This window comes from Protopterus annectens, chromosome 10.part0 (genome assembly GCF_019279795.1).
Source record: "Protopterus annectens isolate FY-2018-M chromosome 10.part0, PAN1.0, whole genome shotgun sequence".
Taxonomy (NCBI): domain Eukaryota; kingdom Metazoa; phylum Chordata; order Ceratodontiformes; family Protopteridae; genus Protopterus; species Protopterus annectens.
Window position 1 is genome coordinate 101513294 of NC_056744.1, and position 27461 is coordinate 101540754.

Here is a 27461-nt window from a genome sequence, read left to right on the forward strand (position 1 = left end):
CTTTTGGTGAACATGCTAGGTTCACCAGGGAACATTTAGTTACTTGTGAAGGTAAATAAGTTCATTAGAAGTACATGTTTTCAGCCAAAAACCTCAACCTGTAGAGGTCCCAGAATTCTGCCGGCATATGTGTTTCTGATTAGACCACTTTTACACTCCTCTGTGGAGGTATGGACTTAACACAAAAGGAAATGTACAGGAAAAGCTAGAAGCGCTACAGACATACTTTAAAAAATCTCTCTCTCTCTTTATATATATATATATATATATATATATATATATATATATATATATATATATATATATATATAGATGTATGTATATAGAGTCTATGTCAGCCGATCGAAAGGTAATTTCCACGAACGGCATATAGATCGAAAGTGCCGTTATTCAAAAGCGGTGTTGTGAGATTGCCGTACTAGAAGGCTCAGACTAAACAAGAGAGAAGCAGTGACCATTCATGCAGCCTACAAGACCTCTACTGCTCCTGTACCCCTGACATAATTATTTATGGTGGAAATAAGGCAGGTCAGACCATATAGCTGTCTACTTTGAAGTAAAGGTAAAACCAGGGACACTGACTAACCTTGAAACTTTTAGGAATCATTCTAGGGCAAGCACCATTCTATTAAGTGACATCCTGGCAAAATTTCAAGCCCCCCTCCCCCCAAACCCTGGGACACTGCTGCTTGTGTGGAATCATTCACAGGAACCATGCAGCTGCATATAGACAGCTGCATCTACCCAGATTAAGCAGGGGATCAAGTCAAAAAGCAAGCCATCCTGGTGGAATCCCAACTTCAACAGGTTGTATAACAAATGGAGGAAATTAATGGAAAAAAATTAGAAGGTGCAATGCCCAGCAAAGTAAGAAAATCCCTCATCAGCCTAAACAAGCAACTTGAGGGGGGGGGGGTGGCAATGAAGTCCTCCAAAGCTAAATTTGAGGTAAAATTAGCCTACTTTGCCAAAGGCAATCACAAAACTTTCTTAGGCTACTCCTGTAACTTCAAAGGCAATACACAGCAATGTACCAGATTAATCGTAAATGGTACCACGTATGGACCGGAAGATATAGCAAACCTCCTGGCTGACAAATTTAGCTCCAATTTTACCCCCATCTCCTATCCATATGCTCATCCATAATTCCTCCAACTACTACTACTACTAGAAAGCAGGTGCGCAAGGCGCTCTCCAAGGCCAAGACCACTACATCAGTAGTTCCCAATTAAATCCCAGGATACCTCCTTAATAGCATGAAATACAAACTATTGAGACCACTAGAAACACCACTGAACCACATTCAACAAGCAGACTTCCACTGCAGTGGTTATCTTGCTGTACAAGGGTGGGACATCCATGAACCCAGGGAATTATAATCTCATTAGTCTGACTAGCCTGATATGCAAAGCTGTGGAGTGAATAATCATGGATATCCTAATTAACAACATAGGTAATCTACAAACATTAGACCCAAATCACTTCTTCAAAAATGTCACCAAAGCAATGAACAAGGGCAAAAATGGTGCATACTGCCTCCCTTTACCTAGCTAAGGCATTTCACACAATACCTTACTCAGGAATTATAGAAAATCTCACTAAAATAGGTATAAACCCTTGTATCACCCACTGTATAGCCAGCTACTTTACAGAAAGGACTCAAAAAGTTAGAATAGGGGAGTCTTCCTCCACAAAAGGAGAGTCACTAGTGAAGTGCCTCAGAGATCAGTGCTGGGGCTACTCCTGTTTGGTATCTATGTCTCTGAGGTCAGGTATAAAATCAAGGGCCATTGGCTGACCAGATTTGCAGATGATAAACTGTTTGTTGTCTCTGCATTCCACCAAGTCACAAACATCCTCCAAGAGTCCTGAGACAGACTAATAAAGGTTGCAGGAATTGTGGTTTAAAACTCAATGCCAAAAAGTACATCACAGTATCTTTTGGGAAGACAGCTACCCCAACAAACTGCTGCACTGACAGTACACCCCTAAGAAGAGACTCTACAATCAGGGACTTGGGAATGCATGTAGACAGTGATTTAGCATCTGACCATCATATGTCTGCTGTAGTGATGAAATTATTTTATTTTACACAGTTTATATAATTTTATGTTGCAGAGTTTATAGGTGTATGGAATCTAAATCCAAATGTTTACTCATTCTGTTGTACTCTGCTCTCATAAGACCAACTACTGAATATAATGCCCCTCTCGGGATGTACCTAGCCAGGCACATGCAACGACTGGCGTAGCCTCAGATATTCTATAAAAAAGAATGCATGGTTTGGAAACAAGTCCTATGCAGACTGCCTCAAAGCCTTGTCCTTATATTTCGTCTTCTACATCTGTCTGTATTTGCCTCAGTATCACCACCTGGGCTGCCATCCCTGCTTATAACTACTGCCTTTTCCCAGGGTAGGTGAGCAGGTACAATGACTTTCTTATCCTCATAAGAAGGCTCTTCAAGTGGGGTACATGGTAACTTATTGAAGTAATAGTATGACTGATGTCATAATATTAAATACAAAATCCTGAAATGTCAGAATATTGAAAGTTCACAATTATGAACTCATAATCTGTTCTAATATTATACATGTACTATATACTGTACACTGCATCTATACACAGACAGTCAACACACAGTATTCCCTGTTATTGAAACTCAGGGAGAAAAAGAGCACAAACATGAGGCCACCAGGAGGAGGGGCACGTCCAGCTCTCCTTACTTGTAGGGAGTAAGTATTTTGATTTCAACATTTTGAATTTTCTGCATTTTGACATTTCGACATTGTACATTCAGTGCTGGTGCATTCAATACTATGGTTTTCAGTATACTGCTTTTCAGTTAAGTTGACATGGACCCCTCAGGTGCCAGGCTACCCCCCCCCCCCTAACTAGAGTCACAGTCAAAGCTTTCTCCCTCACCTCTATGGGGCCAGAATACTTGTAATGTGTAAGTGATAACATATTGACATTAAAAAGCTTATAGAACCTTATTGATTTGATTTATTGTTGGGGGGGAATCTTCAACTAATGGTTGGCTGGATCTGCATTCTGAGAGACACAAGGGTTTTGACAGCAATATACATAAACAAAATATGCTAGAAGTGGAAAGATATTGGCATTATTTCTGTCATGTCATACCAGTCCTACTCTGCGAAAACAGACTGGTAAAAATGGTAGAAAACAGTTGTCTGAGTAGCCTGCTGTTACTATAGATTTACTAGCATAAAGTCTGGCCAAACTCTTGTATAAATCTTGACATTTTGAAAAAAATAAATGTCTACTGGAATCATGTCACATCAAAAGACAGGTGCATCCCTCCCAAAAAAAGTGCTTTTCATCATATTTGAATTTTACTGCAGCACTGATGTCCCTTCATTACTTGTAGTAGTGGTTATTGTTTATATTCCAGAACAGAATATTGGAAGTTGGCGAACCGTGTCATTGTTTTGCAGTCATAGATTTTACCCCCTGGTCATTTTACAGGGACCCATTACACTGAGATGAGAATATCATATACTGTGATCCTTTCCCATGGCTTGCAAGGAGTATGCTTCCATTTCCTGCTTTTGGGAGTGTCATTGCAATGACATCAGTTTCACTTTTTAAATGACTTTGCTTTGGATTTCATCAAAGTTTTTCATTATGGTGTGAGAATTTTCTCACCTAGTAGCTTACACTCAGGCTGAATAGGTCACATTCTAATAGATTTGTATTGATATTATAACTAGAATTGTCTTTTATATGGTTATTCCTCTTCTGCTAAATGACTTACTTCATTCAAAGACTATCCTGGTAATTGATTAAAGTTCATAGCACACGCAATACATTTCTCACCAGAAAGGCCCTTCCAGTTCAAAGTGCCCACTTGTAATTCATGAATGTGCTAGCCACAGTGAGGTAAAGACTTCATTATTGGCTAATTTGCATTTTTCTTGAATTGGAGCTACTGTCAGAGTTACTACTGCAGTTACTATGGTGATCTGCATGTCATGGTAGCAGCCTGTTGCTCATGTAGGCGGTGGAATCCCTCCTAGTCAGTCTGTCACACACGTACACAAACAAAGCACAGTCCCTGTACCTGTCCCTACTAGCCTGTTGTTCCCCCCACCCTCATATACTTTAGTGTCACTACAGCAAATATGTATTAGGCCCTGGTGTCTAGTGTATCACCCTCCAATCCTTGTTTACAATATCAGTGCTGTTACAGCACTTTAAAGAGTCATCCCAAGAAGTCTAGTGGTTCCCCCACCCCCAGCACCCTCATGAAGTGTGTATTATTATGGCACATTAGAGTGTGTCTGGTGGTCCTGCCCCACCCCCATTATGCCATTCTGTGCTTTAGGGCACGTTATGGTGAAATGCCTGGTGTCCATTGTATGCCCTCCCCAAATTCCCATAGTAATGTTGGTGCCAGTATGGCACTTTATTCCCCTCCCCCAAATTCCTGTACTAACATTAGTATGGCAATGTATCCCTCCACCACCTCGCCCAGTATAATATTTGTGCTAGTATGGCAATGTATCCCGCCACCACCACCACCTGGTCCCTGTCTAACGTTTGTGCTGGTATGGCATTACACCTTTATCCCTGGAGTCCCCACACCCGCCCAATGCCTGTTTTGATATTGGTGCCATTATGGCACTTTTAAAGTAAATCCTGGTGTCTAGTGGTCCCCCCACCCCATTTATGTTCAGTGACTGAACAGGGCTTTTTTGTGGGGATGGGTGTGCTGATCTACATGGCCAAGAGCTTTCTTTTTTTTTCCAATTGTTTTTTGAAACTTTTACCAACAAAACATGAAAATATGATAACAGAAATATTATAAAACAAATATACATATGTACAAAAACCATAATAAACAACTAAAATCATTTGCTCTGCCATGTAGATGGCTTCCTGGGGATTGCTTCAGGGAGAGAGCACATGGCTGGCTAGCATATGCTTGTCCCCAAAATGCTTCATTAGCATTCAGCATGACAATGGTGCCAGCCCTTCAGGGTTCTCCACGATTTTGTGTTGCAGGGCCAAGGACCACCATGGAGCACCATATAAGGGCGCTTGCTGAATACTAAAAGGTACTGCGACATGTATACAGCTGTCTACATGTCCTGATGCTTTATGAATTCTCCATATGTGTCATATAACAGATATAAAGAATACAAGAAGAAAATGACATGAAACTTTCTAGAAAGTGGGACGTACAGAGACTACAGAAGCAAATGCAGACAGAAAACCAATAGGCTACATATTTTCTTTATGTGCTATGCATGAAGATGGATTAAAGGGAAGGGAACAGAAGGAACGGGAAGGAAAGGTAATATGTGATGATAGAAACTACATGTAAATGAAGAGTTCCTGTTCAGGTACACCTGAGTTCTTTTCTTCAGGCTAAGAAATATAGTTTTGCACCACATTGTCCATCAGAGATGTGATTTTGGCCATCTCTGAAGGAAAGAACAAAAGATGTAGGTTTTAGGCTTTTTATTGAACCTCTAGTTAGAATCATTGAGCTAGCCTAATTTACTCTTTTGTGGAAAAAATGGTTTAGATGTTTGTATACCTCTTTGTCCATATGATATAACAGATGATGAGACAAGTAGGAAGAAGGAAAAAAAAGTTTCAAAAACAAAGGAAATAGAATAATGATTAAATTATGTGTCTTGTATGGCCTCAGTCTTGCTGTTGAATTAAAGGGGATGAAAAGCACTTTGTGATAAGAAAAATGCAACATTTAGGTGGAAACATCCTCTTACCTGAGATGTTCGGTAGGGTACCCAATCTTTTGAGTGAAAATGTCATTCATTTTCAGATGATATGTGACAGAGCAGCTGATCGTGGAGGCGTTTCTAAAAGAATCGTGGTCATGACCATCCCATATGACTACCTCATCACAGAAATGGAACTGAACATTTAAGAGAACCATTAATTTTAAGGTATAACTGACCCTTGTGGATGATTATTTAGCTACTAGTAGACTCTCAATATCCTTGGAGAACCCAGATTTTTTCTGACATTTTATATTCAAGAACCAGGCTAAGTGGACATAAAGATTGTGTATTGTAGTGGCTTGAGAGTTTCCCTCTGTAAAATTAGAAGTTCATTCTAATAGTAGGAGAAAACACATGCCTTATTAATTGTTGCTAAAACATAAGTCCAATTCAGAGGAATCAAATATCATGTACAGTCAGATGAGACCCTTGGAATTTGTAATATTGAGAGTGCACCCTTAAAACATGGAAGGAGAAGAATTGCACAGTAAATTTTCCTACGTCATCAGAGCAAAGAATCCCCCCCCCCAAAAGCCTCCATGGCATGAGTCCATCAGTTGGATTGTACAACTGTGAAGAAGAACAATGGCTTTATTCTGATTGAACCTGTGCTGGGACAATAATGCTAGTGGGGTTCTTAAGGATTTTCAGCGTTAGAATGACTAACATTGCCTATTCTCCCCACCATCCGTACTTTCACTGCAAGAGTGAAAAAATAGCTTACATAACTGCATCCTTGTTTTACAGCCAATAAATACAAAAATGTTCTGGGACCTGTACATTTCAGGACTTGGAATTACAGACAGCATTCATCCTGTAAACCTGCTTTGACTGTAAAATGTCCAACAGACAAGGCACCTCACAGGTCTTGCTGTCATCCTGCGACTTTCCTTGGCTTATTGTAGTGGGCTTATCAGAGTGTCTAGGAACATCAGTAGTTTAATTCTCTAATGATTTATAATTTATTTAGGGTTTCCTGTTTCCCTTAACACCGTAACCCCTATGCTGCTGGAGAGTGGTTTACCCCTTCCATATTTCTCATTCTCCTAATTACCAACAATCACTAGCATAGGTGAGTGGCCTCCCATACTGTATTGTATCCCCAAGGACATCACAAAGTGCTAAGTGTACAGTGGTTCATCCCCTCTAAAAGTGGAACCCATGCTGCTCCATACTCGATACAGATAGAGCCCTATATTCAGTCTCCCTTCTGCCTTGCTAATTGAATCTGAACTGTTAGCAGTCAAATTGGACTGGCATCTTCTGTGTGAGTGGACAAGATGTCCTGATGAACATCTTTTAACAAATCCAGTACCTGAATTATGCAAGTTAAGAGGGTTAGTCACAAATTTTTCAATTATGCTTAAACATTTGATAAGTAGGGTATAGCAAAAACTCTTGGCTAGAGTATTCTGGTCAGTCACACATGAGTAAGATAAACTGTGTAAAGTACAATAAAATAATGCAGGCTTTAAAATGAGAGCAGACATTAATACACACCATGTATGTTGGTAGAGTTCCTGTTAAATATTCAGGCAGGCCAAGGACATCAAAAAGCAAAACAGAGAGAAGGTAGCCCAACCAGGAGATAAGGCTCAAAATCACATAAGAGATTATGATAGACACATGGAAGCCTTGGGCAAAAATCCATTATTCTTGACAACTCAGTAATGTTTTAGAATACTCCCTTCAAAACCTGAGCCAGCTGTGGAACTAACATTAATGTCTTTATTAAAGGCTTACCCTTGATCTCCACCAAGGGATGGCCCTTTGGCAAGTGTACATTAGTAATATTTAGTCAAACCTGTGGCATTTTGGCCACATTAAAAAAAAGGTTCAAAATAATGGATAATGGTGTCAGAACCAGTTTTGTGTTGCCTTTTTCACTTAACATTGTTTAAAAATCCCTGTAGACAACATGTATGTATGTTGCTGTCTTTTGGTTTGTGGCCATTTAAACTGCCCTACTATAAAAAGTGTGTGCCTCTTACACTGGCAATACTTTGGCATAGCCTGCATACCACTGCCATAGTTAGTGTGTACCTGTACAAGGCTTTCCTCTGTCAGGCTTTATAGTTGATTCTGGACCTGTATCCCTTGGCTGATGCAATTGTGATAAATACTGGTCCCAACACAAATGTTGTTCCAAAACAGGAGTGGCCTTGGAAATGCAATTGCATTCCCATGTGCGCTATTTATCTTTTTTGTGGGTCCAGCATTTGTTAAAGGTGATTAGAGATAGAAAGATTTATTTTTATTTATTTTGCTTATTTGAATTTAATTGGGTAGGTGACCTGGTCTTTGGACGCTTTTCAGTCATGACCCTGACCAAAGGCAAAAACATTCTCAAATGAAAATTTGCAGTCTTGAAAAGAATTTACAATAAAGTAGGTGCAACTAAAGGTTTACAATCTGTAGAAGCACAGTCAATACAATTTAAGAAGACAGATATTGAAAAAGGTATTTTTTAAAAAACAGCCCAAATATGCATAACACAGAAAATGTAAATAAATATCAGGAGGTTGGTAGGAAACAGTTAAGACAGACTTTTCAAGGATTTGGGACTAGAAGAACCAAAGTGGGACCAGTGAAATATGAGGGCGATAGGAATGATGAGATGGTGAGTGTGGTAGTGGAGAAGCAGACAGTGATGATAAAATAAGTGGGAAAGGTGTTGTGGGGAAGTGGCAGACAGTGACTGTTAACTAGCATATAGAGAGGAAAGATCAGGTGGTAAGTGTTGCTGTGCATGTGTAGATAAAGCGGAAGAAAGACTTGCAGGGAATAATTACAACAGAGTGTATGAGTGTTTTGCTAGTGCTGTTTACAGTATTTGCATTCTTAGGTACTTACTTTAAGGTTAGTGTGTCTAGGGATGCCGTGTTTGGTGAATGTGGAGATGAAGATTATCGTACATCTCTGAAACAATGACATACATTATGTTTAACTACGTTATTATTTAAATCTTACATTGTAACAACTATGCTTCATTTTAAATTCTTTGAGTAAATTGCTCTAGAAATAGGTATTTTTTCATTAATTTTATTTGTGGAGGGAGTGGACCGGCACCCCACATGACCTCCTCACATCCTATGTTTTAAAGATGGAGCATGGAGAGTTAAGGGAGCAGCCTCCCCTTACAAAATCTGCCCGATATATTACATCATGTTTTATTGCTATGTTACAATCAGTTAATCATCATTACCTGTCAAATGATGTGCATTATGCTACTGTCTAGAGCAGTGGTGCACAACATCCGGCCCCAGGGCCAAATCAGGCCCTCGACGCAACACCATCTTGCCCCCAGAGAGTAACTAAAAATTTTTTAAAAAGTGAAAAAATGCTATGCTTTACTCCAGTCATGCAAACTTTCCAGCACGTGCTTAGTTACCTAATTGACTGCAGTTGCACACATTTCTAATTTTAGCTGCGGAAGTATCTATTCTTTGTTGTTTATAACTTGTAGTCTGTAAACAGTAGCAACTTTCTGCAAGAGTTTGTAATGAGTCATGGCTGCAACCCAGAATAAAGTTAAATGCAAAGCTTATGTAGAAAACAGGCAATTTCATCACTGCTGTCTTAAGTAAAAATGCCATTCACCTGTACCTATTGTTAACTCGTAATGATTTACTATGTATTGAGGTGTCCCGCAGATGCATTAAGAATTTGTGTAGTGGCCCTCCTGAGCACCACTGGTCTAGAGAAATAATAAATCAATCCAGACATCTTCAGTTATGTTTTGGCTTCCACTGCACTTCTTTCCTGTATGTCTTGAGCTACGGGCTTATATATATATATATATAACGGCACAGGTCTATATCAGTTTAGCGAAAACTTACTTTATCGAATTCCTATTCATCGACCCCTTTTTCATCGAACCATTAAATCAGTGAAACAGTTTCCAAGGGAAAAAGGCTACTTGGCCACCAGGGTAATTGTAAGAAAAATTACACCGTTCTAAACAAAATAATGTAGGGGGATTTGCCTCCAATGCCCCCCCCCCCAAACCCTCTAATTATATATACCAACTCTGAGATCACACTACATTGGGGAAAAGGGCAAATGTGTAACAATGACCACTTAACTTCTTTCCCTGGGAAAATGGTTCGCTGATTTAATGGTTCGATGAAAAGAGGTCGATGAACAGACATTCGACAAAGTAAGTTTTCACTAAACTGATATAGACCCTAGCAGTACAGTCTCATGTGTTGCTATTTTAAAACCTTCCTTCGTTTTGTATACCCAGCCAAGTTTTCTCTACTACTGCTTTGTAACCTGGTAGCATGGGCCAGCATAACTTTCAAGTGTATCTCATTAAGAAGAACACTCCTCATTTTGTGTTTTAAAATGTCCATGGTTCCTCATTGTTCCACATGGAAAGGGCCTGTCACTTATTCAATGATAAGAAGTTTTATAACTGATATCCTCAGCAAATAATAATGAATCATATACATCCATCAAATAACGTATCGTATGTGTAAAGAAACACATTTTAATCCTGCTTGAGGTTGTTAGTAAGCTAGTAGTAAGGGCCCCAGATTTTGCCCATTTGTTCCACATTATGACAGGTAGTGTTCCACTTTCAGGAGATGAACAGCTGAGAGCTATGTGGGCCAGTACTTTCACAAGCATTTTTGTAGTAGCTAATCTTTGTGTACCTACTTTTACACCATTGTATGACACACTAGTTGTCTGTTGCCATTGTAGGTGTTTGTATGGTGAGCTGGACTCCTCATCTTTATCTTTCACATATCTTCATTTACCATTTTTGAAGTACTACACCTCTTTTGCACAGTACAACAGTGAAAGTAACATCTCTGAATTCCTCTTACCTGTCATGGTGCAACTCACTCACTGTTATACTAGCACTTAGTGTATATGTTCCTTCTAAATACCACTGTCTGTTTCAGTTTGAAAGTATAGTTTACAAGGCCATACATAAGTAATCTACAGTGAAATATGTAGTATTCTTTTAATTAGGCCTGTTGTGTCCTTTGACACAGTCTGCTGTTTACTGTGCTTTCGCTGGTTTAATTTTCTGAAGCAAAAGATGAAGTAACTTAGGATATATTTTGAGTCCATTAACTATTTCCTAGTTAAAAACATGCTGCTTATGGAATGACAAACATCATGATCAGAAATGGTTGTTTCACTGAATCAGCTTTGCAGACTGTTTTGGTTTGGAAGCCATTAGAGGGCAAAGCGTGCTGTCCCTTGTCTTGCCACATTTACCAACTTTGTTTTTTTCAGTTACAGAGGGGTGAACAAGACATCTGGAACCATACGTCTCTCATTCTGTGAAGATAAAAAAATCATAGCACTGGTTTTAAAAAAATTGGAGCAGATGACCAAAAAGAGTAGCACCCCACTCAACAGTAAGTTGCAAGTTAAGGAAGGGAAAAGAAGTACTTACAAATTTAAAACACTTTAGAACTGTAGCAATGTAGCAAACATCTATATATAAGCTGTTTGCTACTATTGCTACATTTCTACGAGTTAGGATCACATTACTGAGCAGGAGTTTAGGGCTTCAGGTTACTCTGTACTGAATGGACCAATAGTACAGTGCAGACAGCATAATGAATCAATGGTAAAGCTGCTTGTACTAGTGGTCTGTTTTTCCAGCAGAACTTTGCTACCTGTTCAACCTGCTAAAAGCTCAATGCCACTAGGAAAAAGAATCTGTAACACGACTGCCAGTGTCACCGAGCCATTTTTGTATTTACACTGTACAATTGGTCTGTTTAATGCACCAGAAGCACAGTGCAGCTGTCATAGGCAACTGACATCCCTACTCAGGTACTTGTCTAGTTTTCCAGCTACACTGTATTATAGGTCCATGTAGCCAAAGCAAAGAGTAGCTAGATCTGGCACACGTCTGCCTACCATACTTATCTAGTCCTCCAGGCAAAAAGTAGGCATGCTGTAATTAACTTCCTTAATTAAAAAATGGATGTCATTTTAGAGAAATTGCATATTTAACCAACAAATTAGAAAAGGATAGACATCTGGATTTATGCAAGAAAAGCCTACAAGTAGCTGTGATCTGATGGCACTTACCTCATCACAGGTGTGAATAGCAGTAAGCAACGCCATTGCCCCTGTTGAAGGACGATAAATTGTCTGTGAATCTGCATTTAAGATATATGACCTTAGAAACCTGTAAAGATAAAAAGAACAAACACCAAATGTAATGAATGTGCTGCCCCATGTGCACAGAGAGTAAGGTTTATCTAGTTTGCCTATTTTTCTACATTTTACTTAATTCTGAAGTCTTAGTATGATACATTTCTACTACTGAATGTTGAGCCTCTCTTGTATACATCCCATATACTTGTAAACGTTTTTGTGTTTCTGTGTCATGCTGTGAATAGTTACTGCATGTGTGTACCACTGTTGTGAATAATTTCCTCACATTACTTCTGAGTTTTTGACTCTCTTCTTTAGTTCTCCACTTTGTCTACTTTTCACAGGAATATGCTTCTTTCCTTACACTTTTGATTACATAAAAGCAAACCTATCTGACTTAGGCACAGCATTATAATTTTTTTTTACTTCACATTTAGAATTACCAACTACAAGATAACTGTACTAAATACATGCAAAGATTCATTAACACTATATGGGATCTAATATCTGTAGATGTATGATTTTTGAAGGCATATACTGTGACTTTAGTGGTCATATAGGTTCATAGGTTCATACTAGGCTATCTGCCCTAGGGCATTTATAAGCCTAGCCAGAGTATGTTTGGCTTTCGCCACCCATTTTAAATTAATTTTGCTATGCCCTTTTTCGAGGTTAGTATACTGTGCCTCTGTCTAACAGTGACACAGAAGTGATACCCGGGGTAAACCTACAATCTCCCATCCACTCATCAAGATTCCTCTTGAAGAGAGTCAATGAGGGACTCTGCCTAACCTGGACTGGGATTTTATTCCAGAGTAAAGGGAGCCTCTGGGTTATGAATCTGTCCCTCCAGCATGTCCTATTTATTTCAGTGCTGAGGTTCAAGTCTCTCGGCGTGTAGCTCGATGGGATTTGGATTTTTGAGGTGCAGCATGTCCCTTAATTCCGGGTTGGACATGGCCTTATACGTCAGGCACAGGTCACCTCTGAGCAGGCGGTATGCCACTGAGTAGAGCTGGAGTTTCTTTAACCGGGCAGCATATGGCATCTGTTTGAGCCCTTTGATCCTCTTGGTGAGGTACTTTTGGGGTCTTTCCAGTTGCTGCAGGTGTTTGGTAAGGTACATCCCAAAAGGGGCATTGTACTCAATTATGGGCCTGATGAGGGATGAGTAAAGAGGCACGATGACCTCCCTAATCTAGATGTGAATCCCTTCATGATTAGGTGGGCTATATAAAATGTTTTTCTAACCACTTTGGCCACGTGGTTGTCAAATGAGAGATTGCTATCAACTTGGGTCCCCAGGTCCCTAATTACTACTTCTGTACTTAATGGATTACCACCTATGTGGTAATTTGTGGGCACTTTGTTTTTGCCAAAGGGGATGACTATACACTTTTTGGCGTTTAGCTTGAGGCCATGGCTCTGGCACCAGTTGTCTGTTTCTATGAGGCCCTTTTGGAGGATGCTTGTGTCGGCTGGAGAGTCGATTATGGCGCCCAGTTTGCAGTCATCTGCGAACTTGGTCAGCCACAGTCCTTCCGTGTTGGCCTGTACCTCCGAGAAATATATACCAAACAAGAGAGGTCCCAGGATTGAGCCTTGTGGGACGCCACTTGTAACTGGTTTGGAGTCTGACATGGCTCCAGCAATTCTAACCATGTGGGTTCTGTCCTTGAGCCAGTTTGCAACCCATCTAGTGACATAGGGGTTTATATTTAAGCTGGTGAGCTTATCTATAATGCCCGAGTGGGGTATTGTATCAAGGCTTTGCGAGGTCCAGATAGGCTGTGTGGACCACCTTCCCTTCGTCAATGGCCTTGGTGACTGTTTCAAAGAAGTCAACCAGGTTTAAGAGGCAGGATCTGCCCTTAACAAAGCCAAACTGGGTAGGATCCAGTGTCTGTAGGTCCCCAATATCTTTATTTATGAGGTCCATGATGATCCTTTCCATAGCTTTGCAGACCAAGCTAGTCAGGCTTATGGGGCGATAGTTTCCAGGGTCCGTTGAGGCACCACCTTTGTGGAGAGGGACCACTGTTGCTGTACGCCACTCTTTGGGTACATATCCTGTAGTAAGGCTGAGATTGAACAGTAGTTTTATGTTTGGGTGATGAAAGGTGTGTTTTATTACAGCTTAAAGTATAACAATGTCTTGTAACCTCCTCTGATCATAATGCTCCAATGCTTTTTGACTTCTTTCTTGTTGCTTCTGAAGACAAGCACTGTCAAATCAGAATATAATCTTCATACCTGAATGTTGACAGTGACGTTGCCAATGACCGCTTCCACCATATAATATCTTTCCTTAGGTACTGCAGTATGTTCCTGTCCCATTTAACACTGCTTTATACATGTATGGCCAGTTTCAAGTTATCAGTTAAAACTATCTCACAGAGTCGATTGTGGTTTGGTGTGCATTACTGTGTTCTTAGTTCCCAAATCTTACGAGTAATTCTTTGTTTACTTCGCTTAACAAGGAGTTGCAGATATGCGATTCAGGAGACGAATCAGAAGCCTATCTTCATTTCCCAATTGCCTTAGAGTAATCCTGGTTGTGTGACTTACTCATAGTTCCATAATAGGCAAATGAAAGCTGAAGGCATTAAACTCAGGAATATAGTAGCTAGCTTTTTAACAGCTCATAGACTTAGTTGTCTGCACTAACTGCCAGAATTACAATGTGTTGCATCTCTTGCCATCTAAGCCTTCAGAATGACCAGGTAACTACTTCATCTTTCTGTTTTCTCAGCTTGTTTTCAGCCTTTCTCCAATGCTTCTAAGAAAGACAGTAAAAAACTATGCCTAGAATGTATTGGCAAGACAACCAGATGGATACCTTGTTATTTACAAACACTGACTTTTCATTTCATCCTTTATGCCTTCTGCTTTGTGTCAATTCCATTCCATTTAACAACTCCAGTAGAGATTGCTGGGTAGCTCCATTTGTTCACTGGCTATAATGACAGGCTGATGTTAATTAGTGGGTTTTGTCATTGTGAATCAGTGCGTAACACATGTACATGCTAATATGATAGTGCACACTATTTGTTTCTAGAGAGTACACTTCCATTCTGGTAGTGCTGACATCAGAAAAAGTTCTACTATGGGATGGATGAGAAGGTTCACAGAAGTGGAAAGGGTCAGAGTTATAGGGCTTGATGTAACATTTATAAATGCAGACAAATAGAAACATGTTTTGACTCCTTTTCATGGAGACCCAGGGAGAATTAACTCCAAAATTAGCCCACAGTCAAAAACATAATAAACACACATTATAGAGAGCCATATTGATATAACAAACCAAATAGCATACGCAAATACATAATTCTGTTTGCATGCCTTAAATAGAGAATATATTTTACTTCTGCTGTTTCACATATACATATATAGATACAGTGCGCAAGTGCGTGCTCTAAATTAATAAATAATGCTTTAGTTTATGGTAGGGTAGTGTCTGATGTGTTGTGTAGAATATAGTTTGCAACAACATTCTACATATGTCACTGATGAGTAAATAGAAAATGCTTGGCAGAACTATTTTTGAGTTTGGTCTATAATAAAGAGTTTAGAGGAGAAGGAGGTGTATAATATAGATATTTTTGTGTGTGACTGTTAATGAGTTAAAGAAGAACAGTTAGGTTAATGTATGTGGTAGTTTAATTTTTTAAATGAAAGCTGGAGAGAAAGAGAAAGATACAGAGGATGTAGTGTTAAGCATGTAGAAATCTGAGTTGTAAAATGAGGTGATTAGATGCATCAGGTCAGGATGTCCGATGAAACAAAATGAAAAAAATTTGAAATGTTAGATCCTTCTAGAAAATATACCATAAATTATCAGCATGTAACATTAGTTAAGTGTACAAAGGAAGTGCTCTGTTTTTTAATGTAATTTTAGAGGTGTAGACTAAAATACTTTTTTTCTTTAAACAAAGAACATATTTATTGAATTATCACTTATGACATAGGCAATTATAAATTCACATAAAAGAAAACAAACCATATTGACATATTTTCAGTTGCAAACATTACACATCACATAAAAACTTCTGTACAGTCATTTTCAAATACAAAGCTCATTCAGTTCCTGCCTTTCCTTAAACCCCATTCTTCCTCCAGGACACTATTGTGTAAATATTGCTCCCACAGTTCCCATTTCCTATGTAATTTACTCCTATTTTCTGAAGATTCTCATACCATTTATTTTATCTCCGTTACTATACTCATTATTTCTACTACAGTTGGTTTACACTTTTGAGTAAATCCAAGATGAAACGTTTAATTAAAGCACCAAATTAATTAACGCTATTGACAAAGTTGCGTTTTCGTCCTTTCCAAAGCCAGGACTTCCTGAAGTCCTGGCTTTGGAAAGGACGAAAACGCAACTTTGTCAATAGCGTTAATTAATTTGGTGCTTTAATTAAACGTTTCATCTTGGATTTACTCGCTTTCCTCCTGGACATTGTTTGTTTTTTCTTAGTTACTTTTGTGGCGTATTTTGGAGCTTCTTGGTTTACACTTTTATTTCAAGCAATTGTTTGTTTGGCAGCCACCAGAATTAAATTCAGCAAGGACTTACTTTGTCTAGGCAATTCAGATCCTGTATCACAGCTCAGGAATAATTTCCTTAGTTACATCAAATTTCGTCCAGTATTTTTTGTCAGAGTAGTCTGCAAGGGAATTTTTAAAGTCTGCTAACTCATTATACTCCCAAAAATATGTTCCTAATTACCTCTTTCTTCCTCATCTCGCCTCCAACGTTTACAGTCTATCTGAGGAAAAATTCTTTGGAGCATGTTTGGGTTATAAAAATACCTATGCAAGAACTTCCAAGTAAAAATCCAAAATCTTCTAGACTTTGTTGAATATTTGGGAGTCATACATATATCCTTCCATTTTTTGTTTGTGAATTGCTTATCCAGTCTCTCTTCCCAATCCTTTCTAACCTCCTCTGATTGATTCCTGTAGTTATCATACAGTATTTTATATGCCCTATTAATTATCCCTTTTTAACAGTAGCTTCTGTTCTAGATTTTATTAAAAGATCTATGACTGCTGGTCTTTTACTTAGGATTCCCCTACCCATTTCTCTTTGCTTATACTCTGATATCAATGCTTGATATGGAAGCAGTCTCTAGCCTGCAGTCCAAATGTCTTCTTGGCCTCTTTCCATTCTATTACCTTTCCCTCTATAATTATTTACCCCAATACCATGGTTCCTTTGCCAGTTTTTTCCCATAAATTCCAGCCCCCTCTTGCCTATTGTCTGTACCCTTTATTGCAGTCATTCCTATTGTCAGAAACTGCATTCTCCATTCCTGTGTTGGCTTAGTTGTTAGAATACTTGTTGCTATTTTATGAATATAATATTCTGTATAGCTATTGTTATTCTTCTTAAGGATCTCCACCCAAAATCCCAGTCTCTCCTTATTTCTTGAGCTTCCCCCCAGTTTCATCATCATCCCTTTCCAATTTGAGTTATAGCTTTCTGAGTGTGCTATGTATAGGAGTCTTAACTGTGTAGCTCTGAAGGTTTACCTTTATTTGTGTGAAGTGCACATCTGCGAAGGCAGATGTGTGAAAGGACGATTTCAAAAGTCTGTAATGATGAACCATCTATTGCCGAAATCACAACTGAGAGAATGCCAGTGTGCATTTGCTCATGTGAATTCGGCTTTCCGAGTGCAGATCACACTACAGTGGTGGTCAGAAGATGTATCCCTTCCCTCACTGTAGTGTGATCTCAGAGTTAGTATATTATATTAGCAGGGGGTGTGGAGGGCAAGTGAGGCTTGTCCCTGCATAACGGTGTTGGGAGAAATCCTGAAAGGGTGTTTTGAACACATTTGACATTTCAGGATAGTGGGATTCATTATGTACACTTTCGTTGTTTTCAGCAGGCAAAACTGCAGTTCTGATGTTTTAAGTCAGATATTTGACCGGTAGCATCTTTTATTTGCGACCTAATGGAGGTAAACCAGCTCTGACATATTACTTAAAATCAGATAATCCAGAACTATCTTATTCTATCGGAAGGATCAACTTATCCCACTTCACTCTTGCCCTCTTCCCCTCCAAGATAAAATCCTTCAACTCTTTATTAATTGTTATCCACAACTTCTCCTCAGCTTTAGTGTTGTCCTTTGTTTAGTCTGTTCCCACATAACAGAATCCTTTTTACTCTCCTAAGTACTTCATTTTATCATGTCTCCATAAAGGTAGGTATTGCTGAACCAATTTGTGTGTGGGTACATAGTTTACAGATATTGCCTTTGTTTTAGCTTCATTAATTTTGTATCCTGAAAAACTTGAAACTGTCGCAGAATGTTCCATAGCACTGAAATGTCCATTTCTGGTTTTATCAGGTACAAAATAATATCATTTCCAAATAAGGCCAATTTTTCTTGATTACCATACCGATTATATCCTTGAATTTCTGAGTTCCTTATTTTTTGACAGTGTTTCTAAATATAATGCAAATAACAAAGGGGAAAGAGGACACCCCTGCCTGGTTCTTCTGCTCATACAGAACTTATCAGAGAGGAACTCTCCCACTTCATTTTTTACCTCTGTTCCCTCTTGTATCCTCCCAATTAACCTCATTATTGTGTCAAGGAATGCAAATTCTTCCATTTCCCTACTAATAAAATCCCAAGTATTTCGTCAAAAGCTTTCTCTGTATCAAGACCCACTAGCAATAATGACATTTTCTTACTTTCTGCTCCCTTCTGGATCATTGTCATTCTGTTAATGTTGTCAAATGTTTGCCCCTCTATTAAACCACATTGATCCATATCTATCAATTTTGGCAACACCTTTTTTCATTCTTTTAGCCATTACAGACAAACACTTTATTAATGATGGTTTAGAATTGAAATGGGCCTATATGAAGCCAGATCTGATTAGTCTTTACCATCTTTAGGTATTCCAACCACCACAGCTTTTTTTCCAGGATGTTGGTGCTTCTCCTCCTTTTAAAATACTGTTAAACAAAACCTTCCAGATCTTTATCACTTCCTTTCCTGCTACCTTCCAAACTTACACAGGAATACCATCTATTCCTGGAGACTTTCGAATAGATTATTTATACATTGCCATTTTTATCTCATCTCCTCCTATCCTAACTGTTAATAATTGAACCTCATTCTACCTTTAACCTTGGCATATTTAATTCTTCCATAAATATTTCCATTTGTACTTTTTCTTGATTTCAATATTTCTTTATTTTATACCAGTTTTTCATAAAGTTTACAAAATATTTCAAATACCTGTAAAGGATCTCTGATTATTTTCCTTGTTATAGGCTCCCTAAGTTTGACAGCAATACTTTCTTCTTTTTGTTGCCTGAGCCATTGTATTAAAAGCTTTTGTACACTGCAGTTATTATCAAAAAACAGTTGCTTAACAGCAATCTTTCTAAACTCATGCATATTACCCAGGCAGTCCCTTATTTTCTCGTTAGCGCTCTGCAATTGTGCCTCTTCTTATTCTGTGAGATTCCCACTATTCTGCATTACTGTAACCTTTGTCAGTCACTCTAAATAATGTTTGTCACTTCTTAAACATATCTCTTTTCATGTACTTCTACCCCATTTTTAAACTCCATTTTCATTTTACCCACTCCCTAGCAATATTTTCAGAAGAAATGTCTATGTTCTAATAACTCCCAAATAATTTCTACTACCCATTCTTTAAATTCCTCTCTGTTTGACAAATAGGTGGTAAGTGCCAGTGTCTCATTTTTATTTTATTACCCTGCATTTTTACTTTAGTTGTTACTGGCGCATGATCTGAAAGAGTTATCGGATGCATATCAAGACTGTCAATTAAATGTATGTGTTTTAGTAAAATAACATGTCTGTCTATCCTAGCCCAGTTTTTGTACCTTGGGGAATAATACGTAAATTCTCTCCAAGCTCCTACTACTAAATTCATACAAAATATTTTCATAAATTTCTTCAAAAACCTACCCTCTTCCTTTGAATTTTACCTTCTAGGCCCCCCAGATACATCCTCTCTTTTGTAAATCAAATCCCAGTCCCCAGTTGCAACTTGATTATTTCTCCAAGAATTTTCTTAAGCTCCATTATAGCAGTTTTAGGTGAAATGTAGATACATGCCAACATAATCTTCTTCCCTTGCCAGTAACCCTTACTGCTATAAATCTACCATTATTATGTTTTGTTTCCTCTTATATCACTACTGGAGCTCCTTTTACAATTAATATAAGTACTCTCCTTTTCCTTTACCCAAAATATTCTACTGAATAACCATCCCGAAATCCTTTCTTTATCAAATTCACATACTCTGCTCTTTCCAAATGTGTCTTCTGTAGCATAGCTTTTTGCGCTCTACATTTCTTAATATAATTCACTACTCTTTCTTTTTTGTGTATACCTGTGAGACCATTCACATTCAAAGATAATAAGAAAAGCATTGCCATTGTGATAAGAAGTTATTATTCCCACATGTTATGTATAGCAGCTATTTTAAATGTCTAGTTTCAGCTTTTGCATTACATGCATACACTAATGTTTGGCAGGTTGACATTTTACACAGTTGTTTCTTGTCATATCCATTTGAACCCATGTCACATCTTACAAGACTTTGTGTTTTAATGAAAACTCTCAAAGAAAAACAAACATAACCCAAGTACACCCACATAACCTGTTAACTTAATACAAACACACAAAGCTATATACATCTTCAAATAATGAAGTGTAACCTTCCTAATAGGAACAATCATCCCACATTGACAGCTACACTCACAGGCTTTAATTGACCTATAATTGTGATTACCCATGATACAACAAATGGTAGCACCTGTGCTTCTACCTACACTAAGCGCTGTCTGTTTTTATCTTATATTTATTCCTCTCCCCAATGAAGAAAACAACTTGAATGCCTTATCTTTTAGCCATTGAAAGAAAAAGCATTCTGTTTACATTCCCTCTTATCAGCTTGTCTCCATACAAACAAGAGATCCAGATACACAGTTGCCTTCAGCTACAAGCTTCTCATGTTGTACTGTGAAAATTTATTTGCTACAAGAAAATGTTTCCTTACATTCAGTATTTACTTATTTACTTGCTTCAACTTAAAACTTGTTGTTAGATCAATCCAACAGCCTTAATCCAGCCATTCCCCTATGCAAAAGTAAGAAAAAACATATCAATTTTACTTACATCATGATCTCTATGCTTTTACGACCCATCCCCCACCTCAACAACTCAAGATTAAAACCTATTACCTTAAACACACTTTTGTCCAAGCTTTCTTCTCTTTTTACATTGCAGTGCCTTCATTTCTTAAAACTGAGCAAGAAGAAAAAATAAGAAGAGAGAAGGGCACCTGTTTACTTTAGTATCCCTATAACACACAATAATAACTGAAAATGCTTTTAGTAAATAACATGCAGTATATGGTATGTTTTATAAAAATACTGTTAAGGGCACAAATATTGTTTTACTTACAGTTACCTCTTTCCTTCTTCTTCTTCCCCTCTCCTTAATCTTCTTCCAAACATTAATGACTTAAAGTAGGGCATATGCTTTGGAGTCCCCTACAAGTTTATCAAAGTCAAAAAGACCAATACATTCAGTTTTTCTTATTCAGCTATATTTCATAAACGCAATTGATGCATTGTAATCCCACATTTATTCATTAATTTCTAAGTTGCTGACTTTCTTCCTGTTGATCTCCATCTCCCATCTCAAGTCTCTGGTTCATTTCCAATATATACCTGGTTCTTCCAGTCAACTCCTGTGTTTTTTCCTGTCTCTCGAGCATTTTTCATTGGAACATTGGAAAAGGCTTCACTGACAAAGTCTCTCTATAAGCATTATTAACTGAAGAATAAGAAACAAAGTCCCCTTCTGCTTGATAGCTCACTTTGTGTTGGGAAAACATTTGTATTTCCTCTTTAGCCTGTTCTGCATCAATAAATGACTTTGATCCTCCAGAAAAAATATTCTGAAGATAGCTGGATACAGTAGCTTCAACTTCACACCTGCTTCTCAACATTCCCTGATTGCTTGAAAAAATGTACTCCTCTTCTGCCTTGTTTACAGTGAGTCATCAAGTTCCACAAACACTGTACTGTCTCCAGCTTTTAGTACTATGTCCTTCTCTCTCAGTTTTGTCAGAATCAGCTCTTGCTGCTGGTAGGATTGCATGTTTACTATTAGAGGTCTTGGCAGCTTTCTCATGGCCAGGGTTGAAGTATACACATGATGTGCTCTTTTAACAGCTCCTGCTATAGAATACCAGTCTAGTTGCTTACTTTTGCTTTCATAAAATTAATACAGTCTGTTCCTTTTAGTTTCTCTGGTACATCAGAAAATATCAGGTTATCCCTACATGTTCTGCCCTCTAATTCTACCATCTTTGAAACATCTCCTCTTGAGCAGTCATATTCAGCCAGCCTTTTCTTCATTTCAACTTCTAATTTTTGCCATTTTATCAGGTCATCTAAATATTTGTTTAAAACTTTTTCCATTATTTTTAGTCTTTTGTTATTTGGGTTGATATACTCTTTCAGCGTTTTGTTCACTTTAATCATCTCTGAGAACATTTGACTTATTTTTTCCTCTAGATTACTGGAAGTCGGGTCTTGCACCAAAGCTGGAGCTTGAACTGTTTTTGCAGAAGAGTGGCAGGATTCTTCCCAGTTAGTGATTCCTCCTCACCTTTTGTGGTTGATTTTCTTTCAGGTTCTCTAATTTTTTTCTTTGCTGACATCCTAGTAGTACACCTACTAGCCAGTAACTGAAATTTACTTAAAAAAACAAATTTGCTGCCTCTTATTTCTGACATTCTGTTTTCACACTGGAAGAGCTGAAATTATTTTATTAATTTATTTATTTATTTTACATTTGTTGACTGGGATAGTCCGAATGGATATATGTCCATTTTCAGCGGAGGCCCAGGGACAAAAGCTTTAAGATACACTATGAACATTTAGTAAATGCTAGTTTCAAGCAGATTACAGCCATAAGCAATACCAGCATTTGGCACATATAGTACTAACTTATTATAAAACACTTTACAAAACATAACGTTATTTTCAAAGTTATTTATACATAACATTACATTCAGTATACATATATATACATAACATTGCATTCAGGTTTAAGACACATTGAGCAGCAGTTATACAATTGACCCTTACTGAAATGGAGTGATAAAAAAAAGTTAGAAGTAGTTGAAGGTAAGGCACCTAAGAAATAGAGAGGTCACTAGTTGGAGTTAGTGCAAGGACATAACCAATAGGTTTTGAAGTATTTCTTGAGTTTGTTTATTAAATTAAGGTCTTAGTGAGTGTGTAGCCATCTTGGAAGTCTAGACTAAAAGACTTTAATGTTAATCCTACTTTCAAGTGGAAGAGTTACATTGCTAGCTTAGACTGAATGTAGTGAATCATTTGTGTGATAGTGAGATTATATTCAAGTATTTTTGTTGAGATCTTAATGATCTTGAGGAATTATAGGTATGGACAAGTCCCTGCAATACAGGATATTTCTGTGGCCACTGATGAGATATGTAGGAGAGGAGGAAGAAAATGTACTCTGGCTATGGTCTGCTGGGCATGCACAGCAAGGAAACTGGTTTGGATGAGGATTCCTTCTGTGGTCTGCTGGGCATGCACAGTAAGGAAACTGGTTTGGATGAGGATTCCTTCTGTGGTCTGCTGGGCATGCACAGTGAGGAAACTGGTTTGGATGAGGATTCCTTCTGTGGTCTGCTGGGCATTCACAGTGAGGAAATTGGTTTGTATGAGGATTCCTTTGTGTTCTTCAAAGAGGCTAGTTTATAAAGAATTGTTGGTGGAGTAAGTGCACTTGGCAGATGAAGCTTGGTAACTGAACAGAATGCATTTATTTTTCTTTAAGGCTTTAAAACCTAAAGTAAAAAAGCCCTCAAGCCGAAGATGCCAAAACTAATTTAACGCTCTTTATTGGAAACAAAACGTTTTCGCCCCTGCTATGCAGAAAGCTTCATCAGAAACATGAATAAAAGGAAACAGCACTTTTTAAATAAGTGAAACATGATGTCATTTCCTTAGGAACAGTGTATCCATCACGCCAACAATTAAAGAAGTAAAAATATTTAACAAGGTATATCATACTTAAAAATACTAATTAAAATATACATTACATGTGAAAGATATCTAAATTAAAAATTCAAATGTCTAAAAACCGGGGTACAATGGTAAAAAAACCAAAGTCTATACCTTAATAGATATATAAATATATACAATCCTTGATAGTTACATACTAAAGAAAAATGAAACTATCTCTGATAACTTTTATATCTAAGTAGGGAAGAGATATTACATGATTCATTAAGGCCAGGGTAAGAGTAGGCATCAACCCCAATTTGCCACTCTAATTCCCTCGTCTCCAACAACAATGACTGGGGTCCTCCTCTAGGGCCCACGGAGACATGCTCAATTCCCATAAACTCAAAACTGTGACCTATATTGTTAATTATATGCTTAGATAAAGCATTATCCAATTTTTTATTTTTTATTGCATAAAGGTGCTGGTAGATCCGGTCACTAAGTCTACTATCAGTTTTCCCTATGTAAAAGCAGGGGCAGCACACACAGAAAGCAGCATACACAATTGATTTTGTGTTACAATTAATTCTTGAGTGTATGTTGTATTTCCTATTCCTAATTGTAAACGAGCTACCAGCTTTCATAAATTTACATCTATTACAAAAGCCACAAGGGCCGTTACCCACTTGTCTAGAGGTATGCAGAGAATGAGAAGACCTTTGAAGTAATTCTTTTAAATTTTTACCCCTTCTATAAACAATAGAGGGGGATGGACCCAATTTTTGAAGTAGGAAAGAGCAATTGTGAATAAAATACCAATTCTTTTTAATAATTGCCCATATAGAACCAACTTCTTTAGAAAAAGTTAGCACAAAACTAGTACTAAAGTCAATAGTAGGCTGGGTAGTAATGCCATTGTCATTGTTGAATACAGAGCAAACTGAGGTCCCTGCATCGCATGGGTGGTCAACAGTGGTCAACTCATGAGAGTTGGAAGTTAATAAAGGTTTATAAAAACCAGAAGATCTTTTTATAACAACCTCCTCAATAAGTTCATCAATCATAGAGGGCGGGTAATCCCTATTAGAAAAAAGATCTTTCAAAAAAACACACTCAGTTTCGAAAGCCTCCTGTGTACTACACATATGCACCGCTCTAACCAATTGACCTTTAACAATCGATCTTTTCTGTTTTGGAGGGTGGTTACTAGAATAGTGTAGGAAGCTATTACAATAGGTTGCCTTCCTATAAATACACGATAAATAACAGTTATTGCAAAAATCCTTCATAAGTTTAACATCTAGGTAGTCAATTTCGATTGAAGAAAAATGTGAAGTAAATTTCAAGAATGTGGAAGACGCATTCATCAGTTGTAAAAGTTCTGTAGCTTCACTTTCAGAGCCATCGAAAAGGATGAACACGTCATCCAAAAAACGTGTATAAAATTTCACTTTTTCTTGAAAGGTAGGATTAGCCCTAAAAAACTCCTTCTCCCAATAAGCGACAACCATATTTGCAACACTACCGCCACAGGGAGACCCCATGGCAATACCCTGTTTTTGCAAATAATAATGGTTGTCGAAAAGGAAGAAATTAGAAGAAAGGGTAATTTCTAATAATTGGGTAACAATGGAAATTTCTTTCTTTGTTGCCCCTAGACTCAACAACATAAGTTCAACCCATTCAACCGCTTCCAAGTGCGGAATAGACGTATATAAATCAACTACGTCGATTGTTAAAAAATTATAAGAAGGGTCAAAAGCAATATTATTGATGGATCGCAAGAAAGACCATGAATCCTTACAAATTTCAGGAATTCCCTTAAGATATTTAGTAAGGATACCATGAATAACCCTGGATGAGGGGTGTGTGATAGAGCATCTACCATCAACCAAGGCACGTAGTGGTGGATCCCCTAAGTTTTTATGAATTTTCAGGATACCAAACATCACAGGTACCCTGGGAGAGGAGATATTAATAAAATTAAAAGTGTCTAGATCGATCAAACCATCAATAAACAAATCCCTGAAATAGCCACTGATTTTTTTATGTGCCCCCACCATCTCATTCAGTGATGAGCATTCGTATGCTGGTGAGTCCAAAACAAAGTGCATTCTCCTGTTATAATCACAAACATCGAAAATAACCAGGCCCCCACCTTTGTCAGGTTTCATTACCCTGACGGGCAACTGACAAACCTGGTCGAGTGCAAACCTTTGTTCGTAAGATATATTACTTTGATACCTATAACCCTGTACTCTATCAAGTAGATGTCTAAGGTCTAATTCACAAACATTTTCAAAAATGCTTAGGTTAGGGTGAAGGGGAGGATTATAGGTACTGAGCAATTTGAAAATAGGACATTCACTATGAGCGTTATTGTCAAACAAAGTTTTTAAATTCAATTTACGCACATAACATTTAAGATCCAACAAAATTTTAGCTAAACAAGGCTTTTGATCTGGTACAAAAGTAATACCCCTAGACAATAATTCCACCAGTTCTTGGTCGATAGAAGCACTAGAATAATTATAAACCTTAAAATCACCCTTTCTATTCAGAAGGATGACAGGTTTAAACAAATCTTCAGAAGGGGTTTCAGTCAAACAGTCCAAAGGGATTAATTGTTGTATTTCCGTCGTTGTTGAAACTTGTTGTTCCGACCCCCTAAAAAAGGCCTCTGTTGAGGTCTATTATTCAAGTTATTGTTAGAATTTTGGTTGTTAGCCCTGATCCTACTGCTTCTTCTTAACCCCTCATTCGAAGTACAGGGATCGTTATTACTTTGTTCATGGTTTTCCAACGGTTCAACACCGTCAGTCATGGTAGGCGTATCCGTTGGTCGGGTAGTATCCTCATTCAAATTCATATTATTAGGCTTGTTCCTGTGGATTTTAGGATAGGCAACCCCTTGTTGATACGCCTTCCTATCCCTAACAAGTTTCTTTAACTTATTTTGTTTTAATTTCTCTATCAATGCATCAATACTAGTAAAAATACGCTGGTAGTCGTATTTATAACGTAAAAAGTTTAGGTCCACCCTGATAGAACTGTCCAGCTCCTCAGTTTCAGCCAAGAGGGCACAAATATGCTTATTGTAGTGCTTGATCATAAGGTCAAGCAACTCTGCCCCTTGACGATTAAACAAAGAAGTCAAATCATCTAGGAAACCCTGATCAGTCACCATTGTAGTAGACGAAAACGAACTCCTTAAACCCTTCGGTACAGTATTTTCAACAAGACATTGCTGGAAGTAGGAGACTTCAAGCTGAAGCTTCTTCATTTTTAACATATTACTGTCAAGGATTTTTAATTTTTCTGATAAATTATCAGTAAAATTACCTGCTTGATTGTCCTGTGAGGGTGGCCCAGAAACCGTTGGAGTGCCGAATCCAAGACACTCAGTATTTCCAACCCAGATAGCAAAAGATGGAACACCAGTAAAAGCGCCAATATTCTCAACCAAGATTTCACCTGGTAATTGCCTTTCAGCCCGCA

General features: G+C 37.9%; 1 protein-coding gene across 1 annotated transcript in view; it reads right to left on the reverse strand.

Annotated features, from left to right (window-relative positions):
- The window catches only part of LOC122812982 (alpha-N-acetylgalactosaminide alpha-2,6-sialyltransferase 2-like), a 567580-nt gene that overhangs the window by 5662 nt on the left and 534457 nt on the right, over positions 1–27461 (reverse strand). Inside the window, exon 8 of the mRNA XM_044085075.1 lies at positions 11834–11933. Coding sequence (XP_043941010.1) covers positions 11834–11933 — 100 coding nt within the window. The remainder of the gene's footprint in view (positions 1–11833; positions 11934–27461) is intronic.